General features: G+C 48.1%; 1 protein-coding gene across 8 annotated transcripts in view; it reads left to right on the forward strand.

The window, feature by feature from the left end:
- SCMH1 (Scm polycomb group protein homolog 1) overlaps positions 1-20,549 on the forward strand; it is a 182,620-nt gene that overhangs the window by 158,934 nt on the left and 3,137 nt on the right. For all 8 annotated transcript variants that reach the window (XM_055341782.1, XM_055341783.1, XM_055341781.1 and 5 more), the window contains 3 exons: positions 2,673-2,873; positions 4,612-4,803; positions 14,093-14,287. In XM_055341782.1, coding sequence (XP_055197757.1) covers positions 2,673-2,873; positions 4,612-4,803; positions 14,093-14,287 — 588 coding nt within the window. The remainder of the gene's footprint in view (positions 1-2,672; positions 2,874-4,611; positions 4,804-14,092; positions 14,288-20,549) is intronic.

Raw genomic sequence — 20,549 nt, forward strand, 5'->3', positions numbered from 1 at the left:
CTACTTCAGCCCTTTATGCTTTCACTCCTACCCTTTTCATGGCCCTGTATTGCTGCTTTCTGCTTCCCAGTCCCAAAGCCAAAGCCATGTGTGTTATGCTTTTATTACTGCAGCACCCTATTTCTGGTACCACAGTCCCTTCCACTAATCCTTTGCTACACAGCAAACCACCACCAATTGTGTCTGCTCCACGCAGTGTCAGCTGACATGGTTGACAAGGATTGGAGGACCCACTTCCACCAAGTGGCTAACAAGTCACTTGTAGCTATGGATTTCACTCCACGTGGACTTCGCCACAAGGTGGTGGGTTCTACTCACACATGGTAGTTGGGTTCTAAGAGTGAATGTCCCAAGAAAGCGGAATGTTGTTTTGTGGGGAGGGCCACATTTTTAAAGGTTTTATAGTTTAGGAGCACCTGGGTGGCTCTGTCATTTAAGCATCTGCCTTCGGCCCGGATCATGATCTCAGGGTCGTGGGATCAACCCCAGTTTCAGACTCCGGCTGCTGGAGATTCTCTCCCTCTGCCCCTCCCCACCACTCATGCTCACTTGCTCTGACTCTGAATCTCTCAAATAAACAAATATATCTTTAAAAATAATACTAAAGGTTTTATAGTTTGCCACTTCACACTTCAATCCATGTAGAATTTCTCTTTATAATCATCACTGGGCTGGTTATATTTTTTCTTTTCATATGTTTTAATTAAGTAAAATTTACATGCAGTGAAGTGTACGTATCTTAATGTACAATTAGATGAGTTTTAATCTGTGTAAGCACCATGTAACCACAACCTAAGTCAAAATAAAAGTCATTTCTACTGCCCCTAGAAGTCATATCATACATCCTTATGATCAGCCTTCTCTCCTACCTTTATTCTGATTTCTATCACTGTAGATTAGATTTTCCTATTCTTCAACTTAATATATAAATAGAATTATATATACCTTTTGTATCTGCTTTCTTTCACTAAAAATAATGTTTTTAAGAAGCACCCTATCAATAGTTCATTCTTTTGTACTGTTAAGTGCTATTCTGATAAATGAATACACCATAATTTGTATATGTATTCTCTTGTTGACAGACATTTGAGTCGATTCTAGTTTTCTGCTGTTATGACTAAGCTGCTATGACCATTCTTATGGGTGTCTTTTCATAGATCTGTGTCTTCATTTATTTTAACTACTCTTCCTACTCCTTTGAGTTTCTACATTTTTACTTGCTTTATTTGCAGTGAAAGAGTCATATCACCCACTTTACCTGCTACTTTCAGTAGATCTGCCTCACACCCACCTCCAGAGGCACCTGCCCATTCTTGGGCCTTTTGTGAATTATAATTAATTATAATTTAATTATAATTATAATTAAAAAACAGCTTGATTCTTATTTTTCCCCATTGTTGGTTAAGGATTCCGCTTTTTGGGGGTCAGTCAATTGCTACTTTGTTTATCTGCTTTCCAGCTTCCAAAGTTTTTAGCTATCTCCCTTATTGTCTGACTCACTTTAGAGGGTTTTAGGAGAGAAGGGAGTTGAATGTGTATTTCAATTCCTCTTGCTTACCTTTTACCTTTTTTCCTTCTTCTTTTTCCACCTGTCACCTTCCACACCCTGCCTTTCTCGCTATTTTCCATTTCCTTCTCTTCATCTTGTTTTGCCTTAGAATTAAGTGAGGAGTCCTCGGACAGCACATGACTTAGCCCCCTCACTTTCCAGAGGCTAAAGCTGAGGCCCCCCTGCATGAGAACGGTGGTCCATCCACAACCAACCCAGCTACGCGCTTAGCTTTTTTTGCCTTTAATAGCAAGAAAGGCCCTTTGCCCACCTCCTCCTTTAGTTAGTGATCCATGGCAGTGTGCGAAAGCAGAGTACCCCTGTTCAAATGGGGCCTTAAACGCACATCAGAAGAGAGAATGTCATAACTGACCAGGCTGCCATGGGTCCCCTCTGGAGACCAAGAAAGTACCTCCATTGCCCACTCTGTTCCCTGCCTAGCACCATGCCAGGTAGAGGGTTGCAGTAGGAGAGAGCCCTGCTGGCTTGACAGGAGAGACTCCTGAAATGAGCAACACTCTCCACATGGGACCCTCTAGCCCTTTCCATGGTTTTCTTTATTCCCATATTTGTCTATTTCACCGCTTTCTTTGGGCCTGACTACTAATGCAGAAGATAACAAATAGATTCCCAGCCCCAGAACAAAAATCAAGGCAGGTAACCTGTGGCGTGACCATTCTAAGTGCAAGGCCAAACACACACAAGCACACACTCTGGCTAACATTGCCATGGTCCCTACCACTCCGACACACATAACATAAGAGATCCAAAGAATGTGTGAGGTGACCAAGTATTGAACATGAAAGTGCATACATCTGCAGGAATTGTTTAGATTCCCTTTTCCGTGCACAGAAGACAAAGTACAAGTTCTGGGCCTTGGCTTTTGGTCTGGACTGTTCTTCCAGCAGGCTGTGTTCCCAGAGCCTTTGGTCATGCATTTTGGGCTGGCTGCAGCTGGACGCAGGCCCCCACCCCATCCCCCTCCTGGTGTTCCACTAGCCTAGCAGCTGAGAGTCTTGCGAGGGACCGGAGCCCAGAGTGCGAGAGACAGAAGAGAGCACTGTTCTATCACTTCTGTAACCCAGACGCTTTGTAAGCTGCTTTGGCTCTTTGTCTCCTGCAGTTTGTATTTACTTGAACAAGAATGGCAGCCCAGGCCCCCACTTAGATAAGAAGAAGGTCCAGCTGCTCCCTGACCATTTTGGGCCGGCCCGCGCTTCCGTGGTGCTGCAGCAGGCTGTCCAGGCTTGTATCGACTGTGCGTATCATCAGAAAACCGTCTTCAGCTTCCTCAAACAGGGCCACGGTGGTGAAGTTATCTCAGGTAAGTGCCCTTGGGCCAGTGTGGCCTCCTAGTCAGAGGGGCAGGCCTTCTCCACTGGCTGATTTCTGGCAAAGTATCCCGGTTCCTACTCCGTGCCTGTAGGCTCTGTTGAAATGGGGAGGGATTCCATTCCTCTGAGAGTCCTGCTTTTCAACTCCTGGGACCCTTCTGAGCGTTACACACACCTCTGCCAAGCAGAATACCCACACAGACTCCGCTTATAAGCCCCTGGGCAGACTCCCGTCCTGCTACCTGCTCAGCCCCTGCATACAGAAAGTAGATGTCTGTTGCTTTCCAGAAGAAAGAATCCAGAGGGGCTGCACTGTGGCAACAGGAGCTTCTCCAGACTGCCACAGCCTCCTGCCTAGCCTTGGAGGGACCACAGGACTCTTGTAATGTGCTTCTGACTCCTTAGCCACCCGGTCCCAAGCCAGCCCTGGTACAAGGAAGTTGAATCCCAGGGCAGAGCGGGAAAAACCATTTCCTCTCTTTCTCCTGCTGTGTCTGATTCAACTGCACTGTGTTTTTTGTTGTCATTGAGAATATTCACTTTTTCTCCTGTGCCCTGGTTCTGTTTCAGTGTTTCTAAGTCCAGAACCCTATTCCTTACCCATCAAACCCATGAAGACTTGACCTGGAGCCTTTCAGTCTCAACCGCTTGATACTACATAGTCTCATACCCCTTCCCTCTAACAAGTTGCAGTATCAGCTTCAGGAAACCCAGCTATCATGGAAGACTCCATGAATACCTGTATTCTTTTAGAAGACCCTATAAATAATTCTTATTTTGTTAGCAAACCTTTAGTGAGCGTTTATTATATGTCCAAGGTTATTGCCAGATCCTGGCCAGGGGAGAGGGAGGAAAGATGATAGGTGAGAGGTGTTCTGATGTATGAGAAATGTGTATAGGGTGGTGTGGGAGCCCAGGCTAGGGAGCAGTTGGCTGTGTGGAGGATGGGAGCAGGCATGAAAGGCATTGTTCTAGAAGCCTGAGGGACTGCTGGGAAATCAAGCCTCCTTCTGAGGAAGACTTCTGTGCCGTATAGTCTGCGGGAACCCAGCCTTCCCTGCTACCTCTGTGGAGTTACTGTTGCCCACACCTTCTCTAGGGTTCCTCTTCTGCTCCAAAACTGGTTCTTGGGAATGGCCTATCTCTTCATTACCTTGCTGCCCTTAGAGACAAATGCAAAAGCCTGCTTTGTAAGGCTTATACAGATACTTCTTGAATAGAAATAGATAGGGAGTAAAATAAAACCAGGCGTGGGATGCTTCCAAATGTTACTTAAACTCTGGCACCCTTATACAGATCAGATTGTGCACCTAAACCATTACTGGCAACAGCTGTATTCTCATCTGCCCAGCTTCTCTGTTCTCGGGCAGTTCTTAGGGAAATAGAACCCGAAATGAGCAGATTTCCTGGAGGAGGCCCAGCCAGCTGATGGAGCAGATAGAGTCATGTTCACAGTCGTTTTCACAAGTTGAGTGAAATCACACCAGAACCCCTGCAACAGACCTGGCTTGGCCACTCCCATTACTGCCAGGCCTTTGGAGTTGGAGGCAAAAACCAAACCCTTGAGGGAGGGAGGGGAAGGGAGGGGAGGGAGGGGAAAATCCTGGGCACTGATTGCTTTGTGTAACCAGGTAAGCCGGAGGCAAGCAGTAGGCTGGGCTCTTCCTGCCCCGCTCTGCCCTGCACTGCCAGACTGACGTGCTCAGCCCTGTTTCCTTAATTCCACAGCCGTGTTTGACCGTGAGCAGCATACTCTCAACCTCCCAGCAGTCAACAGCATCACCTACGTCCTGCGCTTCTTGGAGAAACTCTGCCACAACCTTCGCAGTGACAATCTGTTTGGCAACCAGCCCTTTACACAGACTCACTTGCCACTCACCACCACTGAGTACAGCCACAGCCACGACAAGTACCTACCAGGTAGGAGCTGGGATGGGGCCGGGGCTAAGAACGGGGCACAGGGCTAGCTGGTAGCAGTGCCAGTGAGGGCCCTGGGGCCGGCCCTCACACCTGCCAGCCTGGTACCTATGCTCCAGAGACCTGGCCTTCTGTTCCTTGCCTTTGCCATTCCTGGGACTCCTTGGTCTCTTCCAAACTCTGTTCTTTCCAGGATTTTGTCTCCTATCTCTAGGATTAACCTTCTCTCCTCTGGATTTTTATCCCTAGAAAATGGTGGTTCACAATTCCCTTTCTGAGCCCCACGCAGCACGTGAAGCCACCATGAAGTCACAGCACCCCTCCTAGGGTGAAGCCGGCAGCAAAGGCCTAAGGGAGCTCTCCCTTGCCAACAGGAAGGTTTAGTCTCAGGCTACAGATTGAGAAATGCGCTCCCTCGTGATTGGCCGTCCACTCTTTCCTTTGGCGCGTGGCCCTAGCTCCTCTAGCACTGCCTGTCTAGCAAGTCAATTCAAGTTCCTGCCATCTCGACCTGAGGTGGAAAATAACTTTCTCAGTTAGTAGAGCAGACCCACAGCGGGAAGGCGGAGGCCACGTGGCCCTGGCCAGATCAGTGACTAAGCACTTCCGAGAGAGGTTACTGAGGGAAAGGAGATCAGCATCGCTTATCTGCTGCCCCGGACACAGAACGGAGGGGAGGAGAGCTCGGCCCCACACATAGTAAGGTAGGTCACTGTGGAGAGAGGGAGCAAAGGCCCTTGAGAAGAGTCTCGTGGAACTCATCCTGGGCAGAGGAGCAGAGAGGTGGTGCCATCAGTGCCAGGGCTGTGCTCATTGCTGAAGGAGCCAAAGTCAGAGAGGTGCCCACCCCTCTGACCTGCCCAAGTCTTGTTCCACAGTATCTTTTTATCGTCATCTTAATGGAGTCACTCCTGATAAAAGTGCCACTTCTAGAGAACGTGCCTGGGGAAGTGACTTCTCACCCAGCTCCCCAACCCTGCCTTCATCTATGTCTGTGCACCCCAAAGACCGCTGCTCATATGACTTACCTGCAGGGCAAAAAGACAAGCTGAATTTCAGGTACTCCTTGGGAGGGCCAGACCATCTGGTCCTGCAGACATGTCTGTGCCCCCCTCACTGATCCATTTCTTGGGAGGGAACTTCTTCTTTAACCTCTTCCCCTACTTGCTTTCATCATTAGAATCTGAGAACAGAAAACAGCTTTCTTATCATATTGCACTGGGATCTGGGCTGGGCATGGCGGGGAGGGGGGCAGACAAAGGCAGTTGTTAAATATCCCTAGCTGGTGGCCTTCAGGAACTCTGAGCTGCACTCAGTAATGAAAGTGAAGCCTACCTGAGATTCTGGAAGATGAATATCATGAGAGGAGATAGTGTACACCAAGGCTAGCTGCTTGTCTAAAGAGATTTCTCAAAGAACCAGGAATCCAGAATTTTTAAGTGGAGTATCATCACTAAGAGCGAAGAGAATCACACTGGTAGCAGCATGGAGAGGCCAGGAGGGGTGTATTGGGCCTGCAGTCATGGAGGGAGTTTGGAATCAAGGCCTGGTATTTCCTGGGAATTGTTTCAGTTTGCATCTCTCTGATTCAGCTGCCAGATAGGAGGAAGCAAGCTTTGGCCACTCTGCCCTCTTGCCTCATCAACTAAGAGACAAAGACCAGGGTTATCACATTCCGCCACAGGCTGCCCCTATTCCTGCCCTCATTTCCAGATGATTCAGCCAACTCTGTGCCTTCCTCTGCCCACTCTCTAACTTCTGTGGCCCATCCTGGGTGCTCAGCAACTTGGCTGCTCTCACCCCAGTTTCTGTTTACTTCCCTGAAGTGAGCGTTCTAATTGTGCCCAGACAAGCCAGAGCTTTGCCCAGATTTCTCACCCCTCTATGCTCCTTTGCTTATCTTTCCTGCCTGCTTACCTGCCTGCCTGCCTTACTGACCCTTTGCTCCACCTCTGATCATCTGTTATTTCTTGTACTTTCCTGTTTACTTACCCCAGCCTCTGCCAAACAGCTTGGTCTGCACAGGGCTGTCTTTTGCTTTGCCCCTTGGATCTGGAATTTATCACTGCTGCCCTTCTACCTGGCTACGTACTTCTACTAGTTCAGCACCCAAAACTACCAGCTCTCTTATCTACGTACTTACTGGAGCCCCCCCTCCCCTTCTCTACAGCTTGTCTCCACACTACCCTAGCCCTCAGAGTTTGGACCTGACTGACCATGCATTTCTGGTATAGCAGGTCCCATTAGGCTTCCATATCTAAGTTGAGACTTCACTTTTTTCCTCTAGTGTTTTATTTTGAAAAACTTCAAACCTACAGAAAAGCTGTACAAATAGTAGAGTGAGCAACCATGCACTCTTCATCTAGATTTACCACTTAACTTTTTGCAATATTTACTGTACTTGCTTCTCTAAGTACATGCACATATATTAGTGCCTGTGTATTTTTATTTATTTATTTTATTTATTTATTTATTTTTATTTATTGAATTTGAGAGTTAACTGCAGATGAGAGCCTTAATCCTCAATAAACTTTCCTATGTATCTCCTAGGAGCAAGGAACACAGTACTATTATCTCACTCAAGAAATGTAACGTTAATCAACTCTACTAGTTGATATATATATGGTTTGTATCAAGTCTCCCCAGTTGTCCCAGTAATGTAGTTTTAGCTATTTTTCCCCCTAATCCAAGATCCAGTGAAGGGTCATCCACTACATTTAGTTGTTCTATCTCTAGTTCCCTTATATCTACAGCAGTTTTCCATACTGTTTTCTACCTTCCATAACATGACACTGGCATTTTTACAAGTCCAAGCCAGTTGTCAAACACTCTGTGCCAGATCCTGAGGAGCCAGATATTAAACAGACTCCATCCCCTCTCTGAAATCGTGCCAGCTGAGAGAAAGGCATAGGTAGACATACTTGTGGTGTGAGCCGGGAATGATGAGCAATGGGCAAGGTGAAAGAAGAGGTTAAAAAGAGTTACTGGGGGAGGCAGTGCCAGATTAGGGGTGCAGTGTCAGGTAAGAGGCCTGTGAAGGTGAGGTCACAAGGAGCTCCTTCCAGCCCTCAGAACAGACTGAGTGAGACAGGATATAGCTAATATAGCTGGTCCCACAGACTCTTAATCTTATTACAGCTACCCAGCGTTAACCTCTAGGTCTTCTATTTAGAGACTGCCCAGATTCCTCTCTGCTGGAGGAAGGGGTTCATTTGTCCCATGGTGGTAAGCTCCCTGTGCCTGTCTTTCTAAATTGCCATGCCAGGTCTTCTGAGCTTATAAAGTGGTTCTCCTTCAAAATCCTAACATTCACAGGATTAAAGCCAAATAACTGTGAACTCTGTTAAGATGCCCCTTCATCCCCATACAGAGTTTCCTTGTAGAACTGTCAATTCTAAGATGACACATAATTCATTAAATCTGTATTTAGTCTATTACCCAGTCAGTCAATCAGAATTTATTCACTGCACAATGCCAAGCTCTGGTTTAGGCACAGAGAGTTCCACAGTAAACTAGGAGTCCAGGTCCTTACACCAAGTTTACAGCCTAGTAAACAAGAGGAACAAACAAGTGAACAGTGAACTTGTGGTGATATACTTTAATAGGACAAGTTCCAAGTTCAGCAGTTCAAGCCAGATGTCAGGGATGACTTTCCAGAAGAAATGATATATCTAAGCTTGGCCCTGAAAGAGCAAGATAATCAGGTGAAGATGCCACAGACCCAAGGAGATGGAGGAGGGGAGTGAGGAAGAATGCTCCGGTTGACTCAATAGCACGTGTGACTGTGAGGGACAAATGGGAGCACAACCCAGGTCAGAGGAACTGGGTGTCTGTAGGTCTGGGAACCACAGTGGCAGGGAGGCAGCAGCCGAGTTGGAAAAGCTCTAATTGACCACGTTAGCGGCTTTACCTCATTGCGCAGTGAGGACCCAAGGAAGGGGCACAGTCAGTCCTGTGCTTCAGAGAGGTCACTCAGGATCCTGTGTGGGTAAATGGCTTGGTGTGGAGAGACATGGTAGGCAGGGAGACTGGCTGGAGGTTTTTGTGGATCTGTGAGTCCTCTTAGATTTGGGGATGATCCTTTCCTTTGATATCCAAATCTGAATAACATAAAATGAATACCCACCCTATGTAATTCAGACTAGGTTCCCTGCTCTGACTCAATTCTTATCCTCTTCTTTCCATGACCACTCTCAGAGCTGACCATCTCTCCCTAAGCTCCTTTGTCCCAACTTTTGATCCAGTTCCTCAGCCTTCATTTCCCTAAGGGAAAATGAACACAAGGCTGCTAAGTGTAATAAACTAATACTGAAGCTCAGGAGGTAAAAAAGAATTGTCACAAAGAACAGAAAGCATTTTAACATATTTGTTTTAATCTTAATGTTTATCAGTGGGGCACCTAGGGGACTCAGTCATTTAAGCATCCAGTTCTTAGTTTCAGCTCAGATCACGATCTCAGAGTTAAGAGATTGAGGCCCACGTTGGGCTCTGCACTCAGCTGAGAGTCTGCTTGAGATTCTCTCTCTCCCTCTCTTTTAACTCTCCCCCTACACTCATGTGCTCTCTCTCTCTTTTTTTTTTTTTTAAAGATTTTATGTATTTATTAGAGGACATAAGAGTGAGGAAGCACAAGCAGGGGGAGCGGCAGGCAGAGGGAGAGGGAGAAGCAGGCTCCCCTCAGAGCGGGGAGCCCAGTGTGAGGCTCCATCCTAGTACCCTGGGATCATGACCTGAGCCAAAGGCAGACGTTTAACCAACTGAGCCACCCAGGTGCCCCTCTCTCTTTCTGTCTTAAATGAAACAAACCCCCCCTCAAAAAAAAAAAAACTTAATGTCTATAGTTATTATAGGATATATCTTACTGGCCTCCTTCACCTTAGGCCTCAGCCTGCTGCCATTTCCAGGACCCACTCTGGGCCTGGGGGATTTTCTTCTCTATTTTCTATTCCTTCCATCCTCCTCCTTTTCCAGCTACCAGCAGGCAACTCCAAATTAATTTATCATACACCATCATTTCATTTCATTTGGTCTCTGTTTTCCCTGACCTTGTCTTTCATAACCATAATTATATAAATAAAACAACATAATTATATAAATGAAAGAACCATGTAGCCCACAGATCTATACTTTCAGCAACTCAAAGAACAAAGACAAAAGCTATTGGTGGAGAGATTTATTCCATCTATCCTGTGTTTTTTTCTGCCTTCCTGTGGATTAATCCAGTTGTGTGGGTTTTTTTGTGTGTGTGTCTGTGTCTGTGTGTGTGTGTGTGTGTGTGTGCTGTTTTGTTTTTTTAATGATTTTGTTCTCGTTGGCATCCTGGGTCATGCTTCTGTCCTTTGCAATTTTTCTTAGGGATCAAGTGGTTAGGTAATGCTTGGGATTCATTGGGGCCACCAGTGAATCCTAAAACCAAGCATTGTCTAGCACACCTCCACTTGGACTCTCCTTCAGGCCACAGCTTTTAAACATCAACTTGTCAGGAACAGTTCTCAAGGTCTCCTCATCTTAAAAAAGCTCCCCTTGGGCAGCCCTGGTGGCTCAGCGGTTTAGTGCTGCTTTCAGCCCAGGATGGGATCCTGGAGACCTGGGATCAAGTCCCACGTCCGGCTCCCACGTGGAGCCTGCTTCTCCCTCTGCCTCTCTCTCCCTCTCTGTCTCTCATGAATGAATAAATAAAATCTTAAAAAAATATATTACTAAGCAAAGGAATAGGATATTAAGACAGAAAATAACAAGGGGAGCTTTTTTTTTTTTAAGATTTTATTTATTCATGAGAAACAGAGAGAGAAAGAGAGAAAGGCAGAGACACAGGCAGAGGGAGAAGCAGGCTCCATGCAGGGAACCCGGGATGCGAGGACGATCTGGCTGCAACATCTGTCACCCCATTGATCGCCAGGGTTGATTTGGCTAATCTGGCTGGCTAGGCGGGTGTCCCCGTCCTCCCTCACCGCCCCATGTGCGTCCCTCCTGAAGCTGCGCACTTGATCGAAGAGGACGACCATCCCCGATAGAGGAGGGCTGTTCTTTCGTCAAGGGTATACGAGTAGCTGCGCTCCCCTGCTAGAACCTCCAAACAAGCTCTCATGCAGGGAGCCCAACGTGGGACTTGATCCCGGGTCTCCAGGATCACACCCCGGGCCAAATGCAGCGCTGAACTGCTGAGCCACCCAGGCTGCCCTGCTTAGTAATATCTATAGTAGGTTCTCACTTTTTATAAACTTGTGCTTGTCATCCTTCCCACTTAGGTTACCTATTCCATGAGGAGGGGGAGGGACAGTATCTGGTTTTTGCATCGTTCTCCATATCCATCATTGTCCCATAGCAAGTATTTAACAATATTTGTTGAATGAAAGTGTAGTAGAGAATGTCGGACATACAGTTCAGAGAAGGATTTTTTTTTTAATGAGACAAACTTAAGCATACACAAGAACTCTGGGACCTGTGTTGGTGGAAGAATTTTCTTAGATACGTAGCACGAGTCCATTCATTCATTTCACCCCTGGAAGGGGAAAGCGTGGTTGTGAGCACAGAGTCCTTGAATCTCAGAAGGGGAGAGTCCTCTGGAGGTGATCTAGTGTCTAGCCCAACAGATGAGGGTAGTTATCTGACTTCTGCTTAAGTGCTCCCGATGACAGGTTGCTCACCCTCACCTTCAGCAGTCGATTTTGTTGAACACTTCTGATGGCTAAAATGCCTTCCCTTTTGAACCAAAATCGGTCTTCTTATAACTCCTTTCCCCCATTTTACTCTCTGACTTTCAAAAAGGCCAATCTGCCTCCAGTTCTCTTCCCTTCCTATGACTGCCGTTAGGGTATTTGTCTCCCCTGACTTTTCTCCAGACTCTATATTCCCAGGCTCTTTCTCCTTTGCATGATTTCTAGACTTCTCCCCGCCAGTCTTGCCATCTTCCCCCTGGGAACTCTAGTTTTTAAGGTAGCCTTGCAAGGTGATACTTAGAGAAAATCTGCTTCTAACTGAAAATCAGTGGGTAAGGAAAGCTCCTTATCTGTTGTTTACCTCTGTACACCCCCTCCCTAGCATAGCAGCTAGTACACAAATGTTCGTTGAATGTAGGAATGAGCTCCCTCTCATACTGACTTTTCTCATGTCTCTAGCACATCCATGGCAAATTTAATATAAATTGACCCTATGAGGCATCTTTTCATAGATGGCCAAACTGAATCCCAGAAAAAAGGCAGTGATCACCAACCAGTAATCAGGCCAGAAATTGAACTCAAGTCTTTCAGCCCTAACTTCTGAGCCCTGGGCCAGTGGTTGCAAAGTTTCTTTTGTTTCAGTAGTAGAACTCTTTTTTGCAAAGTTAAGATTATATGAGAACTCTGGTGTATAAAAGTTAAAACCAGAGCTATTCTGCTAGAAGCTGGCCTCCCTGTGGAAGTCCTCAGGGCTCTGTGGAGCAATTTGAAAGCACTGCAGTGTTCTATACAGCATTGTCTTACTGAAGCAGCCAGGGCCTTGTTCAGTTGGCCTTAAGTGGACTAGGACCTCCCAGAGCCCTAGACATGATTCTTCATTTGGCCACTACATCTCATTAGTGGAGGTTTGATGACAATGCCAGTCCAGGTGCTACCCATCCAGATTTCCAGGCCCCTCAACTCAGACTCCAGGGCTCAGGTGCCATTCCTAGCATTGCTGAGAGGAAGACACACTGACTTGCATCAGCAGCTGGTGAGGCCCTGGGACTGTCATAATAATTCACATCTGTTAGCGCAGGGTAGGCAAGTGGTACTGGCCCCAGGCTTTGCCGGGTAAGATGAGGTCTAGAAAGGTGAGATCACCCTGCCAACACATGCAGAAACTAGATGTCAGCTTTTTCTTGAGTTACTGCAGAGGACTTGGGTTTGCCATTCTAACTCTGAGTGAAGAATAAATAAAATGGCAGGTCCCCACCTTGATAAAGTCCGTCCCATTGCATCTTCTCATCTGTTGTTTTCAGCATGACAAAGGGTGATTTTTTCCCCCATTTTACAGATGAGGAAGCTGGTGCTGAGAAAACACAGCTTGCCTGGGGTCAAATACCTAGTGAAAAGCAGGAGCTCAGGCCTAGAATGCAGGCCTCCTGTCTGAGGGTCTGTGCTCCTGTTCTTGTCTCAAAATGAGATGCTGCTATGGTCATCTCTTCTAGAAAACAGGAATCTGAAAGCTCATCTGCAAAAAGGGGTGGGCTGTGGTTCAGGTACCCAAAGCTTCTCTCTTCAGAAGCATTTCTGGGGAAGGGTTTCATCAGTCCCAGTCCCTGAGAGAAGGGCCAGTAGCTCTCTCCTGCTAGACTTGACTTTATGCCCCTGGTTACCAAGCAAGTTCAGGGGAGTATTAGAAAGTAGTCCTAGAATCCACAGAGGTCTTACTATGTGCCAGACATTGTGCTCAACTGTAGTGTTGACCACAGGCCCTAAGTGAGTCCCAAGCATTACCTAAATAGCCGAGACCTCTAAGAAAAACCACAGAGGACAGTGGTATGATGCCCCAGGAGCCAGGATGCCCTCCATAGGCAGAGATGCTGTGACCAGGGTGAGAAACTGGCCTGTTGCAGGTAGACTCCAGTCATGAGAGGGAACCTGCTTCAGGTTCTGGAGTGCACTGTCAGGGGCTGCTGCCTGCTGCTGGACCTCAGAAGAAAAGAAAGGCACTTCCCGTGTTCTAAATGAGAATGTGGCTCCTAGAGAAGCACCTTGCCTACTCAGTGCCAGAGCCAAGTTTTAACCCTGATTCTGGTCTCCACAGCCCTACTCTCACAATTGCAGAAGCCTGGCTTCCTTGGAGTATTTCTCTTGAGCAAGGCAAATAAGAAAGGAGGGAAGGGAACATAGGAGCAGACCTTTCACAGACAGACCTTTAGCCAAGCATTGAAGAGCAACATTAAATGTCCTGCTGGCTGAGAGGGTCACCTTCTAAAGAACCCTCATCTAAGCAAGTGTATCTCTTCTCCAGCACCAGTCCTCTGCACTTGCATCTCATGTGCAGGGAGGCAGCCTCTTCCTAAAATAGCTCTATTTGTTTTAAGGTTTTCCTTATCCAGAAAAAGCATAAGACAGCCAGTCTGGAAGAAACTTCAAAGACCACTAGTCTAAAACGAAGAATCTCTAAGGAGATCCAAGCCGAAAGAGTGGCATTGGGCTTGACCAAGGCCACCTAGTGAGAGCCTGAGACACAGCCCAGGGCTTCCTGTTTTGCTGCCTCTTGCTCCAAACAGGTACCTGGGAGGCCAGCACCCTGCCAATCATTCCAGGGTAGTTCCTGCTCTAACTCTGGCTTTACTGTTTTCCAGGTGAAAGCTTTGTCTTGGGGAATAGTCTGACTCGGTCTTTGGAACCACACTCAGACTCAATGGACTCTACCTTGAATCCCACCAACCTTGTCAGTGGCTCCCAAAACCTTCGAACCCATGGGTACCGGCCTTTGCTTCCATCCTGTGGCCTCCCACTGAGTACTGCCTCAGCTGTGCGCAGGCTGTGCTCCAGGGGTAAGCTGACCGGAGTTCCGGCATTCCCACCCTCCCTCACTCTTTCCTTCTTCCTCACTCAGATCTGATTGCCCCTCATCTGGTAGTTGGACTCGGGTCTAGACTTACCATTCGTGTCTGACTAGGTATCCGGGGGGCAACTGAAGCTCTGGAATTGGCTTGAGAATAATGAAAACTAAGAGCCAAAGACCTAGAATCAAAGGGACAGGGAAGGATACACATTCACTTATTACCCATTTATTTGAACATCATCTGTGTTTGGCATGGGAATGCAAAAATGGATCACTTCTTGTCCTTAAGGAGCTCACAGTCTTAGGGGAGAAACAAACAGTACTTCAACACGTAATTGTAAAACATCATCTTGAATTCAGAGATATGCTGTGAGTAGTATGAAAACTGTAAGAAGTGGGATCCCTGGGTGGCGCAGCGGTTTAGCGCCTGCCTTTGGCCCAGGGCGCGATCCTGGAGGCCCAGGATCGAATCCCACGTCGGGCTCCCGGTGCATGGAGCCTGCTTCTCACTCTGCCTGTGTCTCTGCCTCTCTCTCTCTCTCTCTGTGTGTGACTATCATAAATAAATAAAAATTTAAAAAAAAAAAAAAACTGTAAGAAGAATCACCTAACCCAAGCTTGGTGTCCAGGGGAAGCTTCTTTGAGGAAGTGACACCATCTCTGACTTAAAAGCCTGACTGTATGAATGGTGATCTCAAGGGTAGTAGGGGAGAGAGCTCTCCAGAAAGAGAGTGTAGCAGGAGCAAGGGCAAAGGGATAAGAACCGGTACAGGTGGTGTGCATGGAACTGCATGCACTTTGGTATTGCTGAACATAAAATGTCATACTGGGACTTCAAGCAGAAAAGCCTGGGAAGGTCAGAGGCTACTTCATAGAGGACCCAAATGCCATGGTAGAGTTTGGAGTGGATCCGGCAGGCAATGTGAAGCTGCTAAAGGCTTCTAATTAGAGGTGAGACCTAAACAGGTTTGTGTTTTCAGTAGATCATCGGCTACTGTGTTGAAGGTGCATCTAAGGAAGGACAGACAGATCAGAGAACCAGTTAGGAGGTTGTAGAGTGGACCAAACCAGAACAAATAAAGGCCTGGACTAGGATGGTGATAGATTTATAGAAGATTGAATCAATTAAAAAACAATTCACATGGTATATTTAAACAGATTTAAGGATTGTGAGAAAGAAGGCAGCAGGACTGTCTCCTCGGTTTCTAGAGGGTGGCAGGGGGGATGGTGGTGCCCCTCACTGGAGAAAGGAGACCAACCACAGAAGAGAAAGAAGGGGAAGGAGACCATGGGTCATCTAGATGATACCCAGCAGGCACTGGCTCTGCAGGTCTGATTCTCAGGGAAGTGGACTAAATCAAAGATAAATATTTGGGAGTCATCAGCATCTAGATGGTAGTTGAAACTGTAGGGTGAATGACAGCCACTTTCCAGGAGCATTATTGTAGAATGAAAAGAACAATTGACCAAAGATAAGGCCAACAAGGTTCAGGAAGAGGATCCCAGAAAGAGACAAAGGAGTAACCAAATGTGAGGAAAATCAAAATTTGATATGACAGTGGCCAGGATAACAGAGTATTTTAAAAATAGCACAGCCATGCAAAGGTTTGGTAAAGCAAGGATTCCCCCCGCCCCCGCAATGTGGAGATTAGAGGGCAGCTGACAGCCTTAGCAAGAGCAGCTTTGATGGTGGTGGAAGGCGATGAGGACAGGTTGCATGGCGGACTATTAGGAAGGGTTTAGGGACCTTCAAAAGAAGGTCTTCAAGAGCAGGAGTGCATTGGGTGAGTCTATCAGCAGACAAGTTGAGCCTTCCAAGAAGAAGAGATACAGGAAAGAGGAGAGAATAAGGTGAATGTGGTGGGAAGAGTTAGGGGTCAAGGGTACAGACAGAAAGATGGGTCAGTCTTAAGCATTGTCCTCTGAGACTGGAGGGAAGATTGACGGTGGCCACAAGGGCATAGAGAGGGGGCTGAGGAGGAGAGGGCTTAGGGGTGCCCCCAGAGTGGACTGGTCAAGAGAAGAGGGAGGAAATGGCGTGAGGAGAAGGGAATGGCCTGCAGGAAATACCAAAGGCCCAGCTGTGCTTGGACACTAGTTTGCCAGTTTGCAAGAGAGGTGATTTTCCTCTATGGTTCTTAGAAACCTAGAAAAGCCTGAGACTTAAAGTTTTCTGTTGAGCTAGGAGGGCCAGAGGGCTGGGTTGAGGGAGTATGCGAAGGAATGATAGCAATGGAGGGACCGTTGTTTAGGTTAGCAGCACCGGATTTGGGCCGGGCAGGGAAGAAGCACAGCTGGGACAAGGCTGAAGGATGGGGGAGTTTGTAAGTCTGATGTGCTAAATCTCCCAGTGAGGTGATGGGTTTAGCGGACTTACGTCCAGGACAGTTGCAGAGATGGAAGGTTGGGATCAGAGAAAGGGATGTTTGAATTTCTGAAGTGGGTCTGTTCCAAGTGATGGCAAGACGCAGACAGTGGCCTTAGCAGGAGGTATTTGAAGTAGAGTCGAGGAGGATCCCTGGGTGGCTCAGGGGTTAAGCGCCTGCCTTTGGCCTAGGGCGTGATCCTGGAGTCCTGGGATGGAGTCCCACATCGGGCTCCCTGCATTGAGCCTGCCTCTCTCTCTGCCTGTGTCTCTGCCTCTCTCTCTCTCTCTCTCTCTCTCTCTCTCTCTCTCTCTGTGTGTGTGTGTGTGTGTGTCTCATGAATAAATAAAATCTTTTAAAAAAAATGAAGTAGAGTCAAGGTGAAAGTCACTGGAGGCACAGTGGCTTAATGGTGCGTGCCTCTGAAGATGATGATAGGACCTGGCTGGAGCACGAGGGAGTGACCAGTGTAGCAAACAGTCTTCATTTAGCAAGGGATAGAAGCCAGGGGTCTGCAGGCAGCAGTGATGAGGAAGAGCAGATGGCTGGGGACATATCTGGCCTCTGAAGAACATGAACTTTCCTAGGAGAACGGCCTAAAAGCAGCTGTGGAGAGACAGGAGAATGCCACCTCCACACCCCCGCTGTGACCTCCTGCAGCCCCAGCTGTGGAACAGGGGGAAGATTCCATTGACAAGGCCTGCAGAGGAGAGAAGTGGCCTCAGGAGAGAGAGTTTTCAGGGAGACTGAGCAGGAGGAGGGTGGGAAGAGGCTGGGACACCCCCTAGCCCTCACCCCACAAGGCAACGTGGGGAGCTCCGCAGTCCCTGCCTTGAGTCTGAGGGATGTCCACTCCCCTCTCAGGCCCCTACATTCCTCTCATGCACAGCAGACGTGCTGATAGTGGCCTGGTGTTTTCACGATGGAAGCAGGGATATGGGGTCCCTCAGGAAGCTTAATCGTTGCCCAGGTGTGAGGATTACTGTCCGTGTTCTACCTCCCAGGACCCTCTCTGTTAGCCGTGCTTCTTGACTGCTGCCCTGTGCAGCACTGGCCTCAGAGGCCACTGTTGTCTCCAGGACACCTCCACTCCCCCTGTGGGATGCCTGAGTCTGCTGACCAGGTTATGGTCTACATCTCTTCTGACCTCGAAGAACCTCATAAGGCTATGAAGGATTCCATGTTTGGCACTAGGATTTTTTCCCTCAAAGTATTCGGCTGTTGAGTCTGTCCCTCTTATTTCACTAATGGAGAATGAGTAGGCATCAGTTTGTTAGTCTGGTGTCCTGCCTTAGATGCACCTCACCTGCCTTAGTCATTCTCAGACGCAGACTCCCTATCTTCCTTGAGGGGCAGCCGTACTCACTGGGCAGCGGGGGAGAGGCCCGCTATAGTCTGTGTGTAGAAATAGGAATGGGAAAAGACAGATTCAGGGCACCAACCTGCCTTCTTCCTAGCCGTGTGGTCTTGGGAAAGTCACTTCCCTTCTCTGGGCCTCCGTTCCCCTATCTCCAAACTGATGATGATGCTACTTCCTTCAAGGGCTGTTTTAAGGGGCAAACAAGCTGACAGTGGGGGCGAGGGTTCCTTGGTGATGTTCACATTCAGACCCTGCTTCCCCACCGGCACCACCACCACCTGGGGCATGCCACAGCCATGTCTCGCTGGGACCGTGACAGCAGCGTACCGGTCTCCACTCTACCCTTGCCCAAAGTCTAAGCCTGTTATCTGCATGGACTCTGAGAGTGATTCTTTCCGTTGTGAGCTGATTCAAGTCACTCTGCTCAGAGCCGACCTACTTGATAGAAAAGCCAGTGGCTTCTCAGTGGTTTACAAGGTCCTCTGTTACCTGCACCCCCAGGCCCCCCACCCTGTCACACACACTGCCTCTCAGATGTTATCCCCTACCCCTTTCTCTTCATTCACTCTACTCCTGGCTCCACCTTACACGTACCAGTCACTCTTCTGCCTCAGGGTGTTGCTCAGGTATCATCATTTCAGAGATGTCTCTCCAAACCTGCTGCCTGCCCTCCTGGAGCGTGTATTCCAACAGAAGAAGGCTGACAGACAAATTCATAATATATAATAGTATAGTATATGTGACTGTGGAGCGTGTGTTTATTTCTGGCCCCCAGGGGCTGAGGAATTGGCTGAGATGGTCCAAGGACACACCCAAGATGTATCTTCTCTCTGCTGTCCGTGACCTCTAGCTGGTTTCTCTGTTAGCGTCACGGTGGACTGTGAGGGCAGGCCAGGAGAAGTGGCTGGCTCACAGAGCCCTCCAGCTTCCTGCCGACCACCAGCTCTGAAGGCCGTTGGAGTCTCTGTGGCTGTAACACCCTACTTGCTCCAGCACACCTCTCCCCTGGCCAGTGCCCAGCTAGAAGTCTAAGATAGAACATGCTGGAGTCTCTTCCCCAGGGAGCAGGCCAAGCCAAGTGTGCTTCAACTTTTAGACCTGGGACCCAGAGTGAAGGGAAATGGAGGAGATTTTTAGCCTTTGTAAGAGATAGGTGAAGAGTGCACCCTTCTGCTTTCCTAGCTGTGTTTCAGCCCACCTCTCAGCTGTGTGCCGCATCTCCTGGGTGGTGAGGATACAGACATGAGCAGGGCAAGGTCCCTGCCTCAACGCCGACGTCGTCTGGTGGGGGAGACAAAAATACACAAGTAACTATTATGTGCGGTCATTCATTGATTGAACAAACCTGTTTGAACATCTGCCACGGCAGACCAGGCATCTTTCACGGTTGGGGACCGTGAAGGAAGACCCTGCTCCCCCGTGTGTCTCCCCTACTCCTAGTACTCTACTCAGCAGGACCTCACCCTTGACACCAGATGCGGGGGTTCTCCACACACCAAGCGATTGTGCCACTCCACCTGGGAGAGTGTCCCATCCCACGGGGTAAGGGTTCCATCACACAAGCCTGCCCCCCCCCCCCAAGCCACACAGCACTCCAGGTTGTCACCTGTGCTTCTGACTGGCTGTAAATCAAGGGTTCCCACGATCTCCTCCTCGGGTTCACTCAGGAACACCGTTCCTTACTTAGGTGACCAGCTTTTTATGAAAGGATATGGAAGAGCTGCCCAGGGCAAGGCTTGAAGGGGGGGCACGGACCTCCACGCCCCGCCCCACCCCGCCCCGCCCCGGGTGCTGCTCTCCCCACACCTCCATGTGCTCACCAGCCCAGGTGCTCTCGAACCCTGTCCTTTTGGTTTTTTATGGAACCTTCATTACACAGGCACAATTGATGAAGTCATTGGCAATACTTCTTCCCAGGAAGGTCGGCAACCAGCCCCCATCCTCAGGGGCTTTCCAGAAGTGAGCTCATGAACATAGGTGCGACTGAAAGGGGCTTATTACACATAGTAAAAGACCACATCTTTATTTCTCTTACCATTTAGGAAATGCCAAGAATTTTAGGGTTCTGTGCCAGAAACAGGACAAAGACCACATGTGTATGTTTCTTATTAAAAATCACGGTATCGGGTAGCCCGGGTGGCTCAGCGGTTTAGCGCTGCCTTCAGCCCAGGGTGTGATCCTGGAGGCCCAGGATCGAGTCCCACGTCGGGCTCCCTGCATGGAGCCTGCTTCTCCCTCTGCCTGTGTCTCTGCCTCTCTCTCTCTCTCTTTCTCTCTCTCTGTCTGTCATGAATAAATAAAATCTTTTTTAAAAAAAAGTGTATTTAAAAAAATCACAGTATCACCAGGAAATAGGGCAGAAAATAGACTACAGACAATAAACATAAATACATGAATTATTCTAGGTCGTGATACGTGCTGGGAAAACAGAAGAGTAGAGTAGTTGGATTGAGAATGGCTCTGGGGGGAATGGAGTACTTTTACTAGGAGGTCAGTGACGATCTCTGAGGAATTGGTATTTGAGA

This window comes from Nyctereutes procyonoides, unplaced genomic scaffold (genome assembly GCF_905146905.1).
Source record: "Nyctereutes procyonoides isolate TBG_1078 unplaced genomic scaffold, NYPRO_anot_genome, whole genome shotgun sequence".
In the NCBI taxonomy this organism is placed as follows: Eukaryota; Metazoa; Chordata; class Mammalia; order Carnivora; family Canidae; genus Nyctereutes; species Nyctereutes procyonoides.